This window comes from Phaethon lepturus, unplaced genomic scaffold (genome assembly GCF_000687285.1).
Source record: "Phaethon lepturus isolate BGI_N335 unplaced genomic scaffold, ASM68728v1 scaffold9070, whole genome shotgun sequence".
Taxonomy (NCBI): domain Eukaryota; kingdom Metazoa; phylum Chordata; class Aves; order Phaethontiformes; family Phaethontidae; genus Phaethon; species Phaethon lepturus.
Genome location: NW_010513994.1, coordinates 26,976 through 33,176, shown reverse-complemented (window position 1 = coordinate 33,176; position 6,201 = coordinate 26,976). Strand labels below are relative to the sequence as shown.

Genomic DNA, 6,201 nt, shown 5'->3' with positions numbered 1-6,201 from the left:
TCCCTACAAAAACAAGCTTCATAAGCAGGGCTGTTCAAAATAAGTATATTAAAGCATTTACAATGTATCCTAGCACTCGGAAACTAGTCGAGTCAAGGTAAAAACCTGATGATACTTCACAACTGAAGACCATCTCTTGGAAGTTGTAAGAAGGCCTGTCTTGTATGAGAGTATAAATGCGTAACGTGAAAGTCAACTGAAGAACAAGATAATCAGTCCAAGGGATGGACAGAGACGAGCACTGTCACACCATGGGATGTTTAATTCTAAATTAAAAACTAAAAGAATGTGTTAAAATTACACTCCTTTAGAAGTTGTGAATACATTCAGATTTTTCTCACCTTCAGACCTTTCTCATCTTTCATCCTCTGTTCCTTCCCATTTGGGACTATGATAAAAATAGGACCCGATTTATCATCGTCTTCCTTCAAATTAGGCTTGCTTAGCACTTTCTTCCCCTGTACACCCTGAAAAAAACAAGGTATTAACAGGCAACACAAGACACATATATATGCCTCAGTCCCAGCAATTGCAAGCATTAGATACCAGCCAGCCTCATGCTGCCTATGTGTACAAGAGCCAGAGAGAAGCTGGAAGAGTAATGTTGATTAGAATTTTAAAAGTATGTGCGCTGCTGCCGTGGAAGCAATACCCATGACAGTGTGTGCAGTAGTACCCTGTGAAATATGACACCCCACTCAACCAGTGTGCTAGTCACCCACACACATCCCTAAAACCCCACCTGGTACCTGTTTGATAGATTTGCTTTTTGTCAGACTGGTGCTGCCTTTGCTGTGGCTTGTATTAGCTTTGGACAGGCTGGTATTGCCCTTGGACATACTGCTAGTAACATCTGACTGCTGTAAATAAGCCACAGAAAAGGCTTTGTTGTTAGACAGCTATTTACTCTTTAAGAGTTGCCATTCCAAACTTTTTAATGTGTTCACAGAGTTTTGAATACAGAATACATAGACTTAGGCATATCTACAACACCCTTCAAGGTTTGTCCTGTTCATTCCTGCCATGCATCTGGACCTACACCAAATGTTCTCATTACAGCAACGGCACTACTTTAGACAATGGAAGCAACTGGACTGTAGAACAATTTGGGGTTCTTTTAGTTATATACCTAGGACAAACTTTAAAGTTAATAGCAAAAAAATTACTGTAACACAAAACAACAGAAAAATCTAACCGCAAATTCAAATGTAATCAGCTGAGATTATTATTATGCATTTAAACATCTTCCTTCCCTTTTTGCACTTGTGATTGAGAACATTTGACCTTTCATACTGGAAAGGAGAGATTAATTTCTTTTGACACACAAGCTCAAAATTACAGTTCAAAGTACAAAACTGGAACTGCAATGGTAAGAATGAATTCTCAACAGCACAAAAATCAAGGAGGCCAAGCAGATTTAGAACATGGACTGAGCTGCTCACAAGACTGCAATTTTTGACAATACAGACTTTAAAAATTAAATATGTAATGACAAAAGGAGTGGTTAAGTAGGTGATATGAGAACACTTGTCATTGCAGAACTCAGACAAGCATAAAGATTCTCAGCAAAAACAGTCCCTAGCAAGGGCTATACTCTTCTATGTATAATACATTAACAAACTACAGCTATTAACTTCATAGAACTGATTTTATACAAAATGAAGTGAACGCACCTTAGCTTTAGAGGAGACCGCTCCTACTTTGGCTTTTTTGGGATCAGGCTTGGATTCCATGATATTGGACCCTGAATCTTCAGCAAGTGCTAGAGAAACAATACACCATTTGAAACTACCAACAAGGCCATTTTAGGCCAGCAGAGTTTTCCATTCTTAGGACAGAAGAAAAACTGTTCATAGATACAATACACTTATCACACAGAGGTCAGAGGATTTTAAATGCATAAAATAAGTTCCTTAAATTCCATATTAGCATACAAAGTTTTCATAATTAAGATCATAATATGCTACCAAATATGTCATTATCAAAATGATTTAAAAATACACACACACATATACTGTGCAAGGCTAATGTCTAGAGCTGTAGTTGCACTCAGGCTGAGCAGGCAAGCTAGCCCCAGCAGAGAGATAAGGCAGGACTGCTTTTCAAATCACTTTTCCCCTAATCCCACTACCCTCTTTTTTGTGTCAGCACAAGCATTCTGGTAGCTGCACAGTGAACTATATTGAAGAAACAGTCCAGATAAAAATTAATGTGAAAACACTTTAAAAAGTGTTACATGAAAATCGGATTAGTATCACCAAAAAACCCTCCTCTAGACCATGGGTTTTAGTTTCAGTATCAAGTAGATATTTTCAAAGAGCAGCTGACAGATGGTTGTGAGGAAAAACCCTCCTACACTGCAAGCTGACTCAACCGCCAATAAGACCAGAACTGCAGACAGAACTCATGAGATCACACAGCTATGCTGAATTCCTCTCCTCCTGCTAAGTATGTTTCCTCCTCTGGCATGTCAAAAAGCTTCAAAAAACACCCTTTCTCAGCCATTTCCCAGAACGTAAGAGAGGTTACCTGATGCAGGTTGGAATTTGGCTGGAGCTGCTCCCCCTACCATTCTGGAAGATGCTTTAGCAGGAGGAGCTGGTTTGGCTGGCATGTTGGCTTTGGCTTTCTCAAGCATGGCCAGTACCTGATCTTTGGAAGTTGGCTAGAGAACAGAGCGGGGAAAAAAGAAGTGATACTGATTACTAATACAGGCCACAGACAAGGAAAGCACAGTAGATTGAAACAAGCTATTCTCTGTTTAGCATCTTCCAGGATGCTTATTTTAAAACATCAATGTTTTCAGGTATTTCTGTTCTGAGAGAAGGCACCTTTCTTTCTGTTAAGTTTTTTCTGCAAGACCTATGGGAAACCAGCAGTCTGTTCTAGGTGGGCAGTCCTATGACATTAATGGAGTGCCCCAACAGTGGTTCAGCACTCAAGAGTCTGTAAGATATACCAAATTGCTAGAAGTAATCTTAAAGCATGTGTTCAAAGGCATACAGTTGGACAGTAACTGGTATGGAAGCTATCTGCAAGTACATTTTTTCAGGAGAAAAGCAGGATGAATGAGTGTCAAACTCCTGAAGTTACAAGTCTGTGGTTTGTCTTTCTGAAGTATAGAAAGCTCTAACTCGCAGCCTCCTGACACTATTTTCAGACCCCACGAAAAATATTCCATGCAGACAAGCTTACATGACTCAAGACAGCATATCATGACACTGTGAGTGTGACTTGTTAATATCCACTTATTCAAGGTCACATTATCTAATCCTAGTGACAGAAATACCTTCAGCTTGCTGGTAGCTTTTGCCATCTTCTCAAAGCCAAGATGCATCATAAAGAATGGCAGGGCATCCTGCGCCTTTTTACGCACATCCCCATTTCGATCTTCCAGGCAAGAGTACAGATGAGGCACACACAAGAGTAGGTCAGAAGGAACAGAACGGAGGGTAGGCAACTTCTCAGCCAACCAACCAAGAAGCTGAAAGAAAGTTTTAAAATAAAAGTTTCTGAAGAAGCACTCACAGAGCTCTATCAGGCCACAAGAGCCTGAATAGTAGTCCTTCACATACCTCTATGTCAGTAAGAAAAAAAATGACACTGCAACCTTTGTTCAGACAAATATTCTTAACCAACATCAGCTTTCATATCAGCAATTAGAAAAAAAAAATTAAAACTAAGTACAGTATGTTAATACATAGCTATCTTAAAACTTGGAGCTTGGTCTCTTAAGACTGCATGGACTGTTTCTTCCTTTTCAAAGTAACATCAAAATTTCAGCTGCACTTTATCCACCTCAAACATATTAATGCCTCCAACTTCAGTTCTGGTCTTCATTATCGTATGGTTAATTTCAGGCAAAACACACTAGCTCTTAAAATGCTGATCAAAAAAAAGTTTCTTTTCATCGGTACTGAAATCTGAATGACAGCTATCATGCAGGAAGAAAGCTTCTTATTAGTCTTCTGAGGTTGAACAATTTTATGTTAGTATGAAGACACAGCTACTTGTTTACTCATGTAATAGTAGCAGATTAGATGCACATAAGGAGAAGTTTACTTAACAGAAGCCTACCTCTTGTCTTAGGAAAGGATTTTCTTTTTTGAGCTCCTCAGACAGGTCTTCCCCTTCTAACCACTCTTTCATGCCAGTTTGTTCAGCCCAGGTGTTCACAGTTGCTAGTGCAGCAGCACGAACATTATTCTGCAGCAAGAACAAGATTTAAGAAGAATAATCCTAAAGAGAGGTCAGAAGATTACAACAGAAGAGGCAGTAGCTTCATCCTTCCCATGAGAGAAAAAAGTTTCCACATCACAGGCTTTGAAATCTGTTTTTATTCACTGCTTGAGAAGTCTAAGATTCAGAAAAATTTCGTGATAGTATCAGCTGCAGAAATCACCAAATCAGACACTGTACTTATCTACCATTATTAAAAAAAAAGTTTCATAAAGAGAGACAAAGGGTATCTTTAAAAGCACTTTATACTAGCTACCATTCATTGATGAGAATTTCTAACTCTCAAACAAGCTAAAGAATAAGGTTAGTGATTTATGTAATGCTTAAAATAGACTTACCACATTCACAAATCAAGGCAAGTGGGTTATAGAGCCTGTTATTAGGGCACTCTTATTTAGGACACACATGAGCAAAAGTCAAGTCAGGAACAGGGGAGCCCTCTAACTCCTACCAATTTCCATCTTTAGTGGTTTTCTTCCAAGCAAAATTTAGAACAGCACCCCTTTTTGAAGCAGCTATGTGAAGTTATGAGAAGTCAGATGCAATACCTAACAGCCACGGTTCTTCAAAACATTATCAGTATAGACATGACTCCATACATATGGATCTCTCCTGTAGGCTGAATTTCTGTGGCAAGCTGATAATGTAACAGACTCATTTAGCTTTAGTATGAATCAATTTTAAATGCAAAGGTAACATCCAGACATGTATCTAAACAAGAAGTGAGCATCATTGCAAATAACTTGTCCCATCTTCAACCTCATTGAGGAAAAGAAACAAATCATGTGCTGCCTGTAATCAGACACTCAGACTCTCTGATGAGGCCTTGGTTCCCATCGCACAAACTTAATTTGTCTTCACTCATGCTATAAGCTGTTTATTTTCCTCAGCTATTCAGTTCACTATCAACATTTTGATAGGGCCCAAAAAGGATCCTCTTCATCTTCAAAAACTCTAGCAATGGGATAAGCTAGGTAAATCTTGCAGTACATCAAAAGAAGGTACTACTGTAACAATGTTTGAATGAGTATACAATCTTCCATCAGCATTATAGCGCTTACGAGTAACACTGGTATTACACATTTTAGTAACAGTACAAGTTAATCGCAGTTGGTCTTATCTTTAAACCATGTACTAGGAACTGAAGGGAGCTTGCTGTTCCCTCAATATAATTGGTGAATAAAAGTAGAATCCAACTTAACCATGTAAAAACTCAGTTCTCTAAGACTCTTAACGAGAAAACAATTTGAATGAAGAGTTTTTATCTAGCCCTAGGACCAGTCCTAGTCCTTCCATTGCTTGGGACAGGTAGATCCAGTTTCCGCTCATTTTCCTACTCACATTTAGAGTAGAGACATCTGAAGTATGCCACCTCTGACAATTGCCTGTGACTTCTGGCACCAGAAATTGGCCTCTTCCCAAGTCTCCTTCCCCCATTGCTTCAAATAGCTCTTTCCCATGGTCCTAGCTTTGATTTTGACATAGTATCTTGACAAGCTCAACACTGACATTATACAAGCTTCAGTGTCAGTTGTGAGTGTCCTGTTTCTACCTACAGTTCAAAAGTCTCCTACACAATGACACCAAGACAACAATGTGCACTGGAATCCAGACCGATACACTAAAAGAACAAAAGTTCTACAAGCAACTTTACCAAGCTTGATTAGTGTCTAATGTAGTGTAATTTCAGGATTAGAAGTATGCATACAGTCACCATGTTTCATTTAAAAGCTGAATTATGACACTGACTGGGTTTATTTACAAGCAGGAGAACACATGTTCGGGAGAATATATATTCAGGCACACAGTCGTATTTGGATAATGTTGTCATTTAGGCAAGCACCTTTCAAAAAATGTATAAGCTTCCAAAGAAGTTTTAACTACCATCCACCTCTAAAAAACAAGTTTAAACAGCAATGATTATTCTCAGGTACAGCTTGGATAGTGAGCAGCAAAAAGGAA

The 6,201-nt window shown here is 38.8% G+C and overlaps 1 protein-coding gene across 1 annotated transcript in view; it reads right to left on the bottom strand.

The window, feature by feature from the left end:
• CKAP5 (cytoskeleton associated protein 5) overlaps positions 1-6,201 on the bottom strand; it is a 41,600-nt gene that overhangs the window by 14,735 nt on the left and 20,664 nt on the right. The window contains exons 23-28 of the mRNA XM_010291607.1: positions 5,392-5,414; positions 4,078-4,206; positions 3,290-3,484; positions 2,530-2,665; positions 1,674-1,762; positions 342-467 (exon numbers count right to left, since the gene is read on the bottom strand). Coding sequence (XP_010289909.1) covers positions 342-467; positions 1,674-1,762; positions 2,530-2,665; positions 3,290-3,484; positions 4,078-4,206; positions 5,392-5,414 — 698 coding nt within the window. The remainder of the gene's footprint in view (positions 1-341; positions 468-1,673; positions 1,763-2,529; positions 2,666-3,289; positions 3,485-4,077; positions 4,207-5,391; positions 5,415-6,201) is intronic.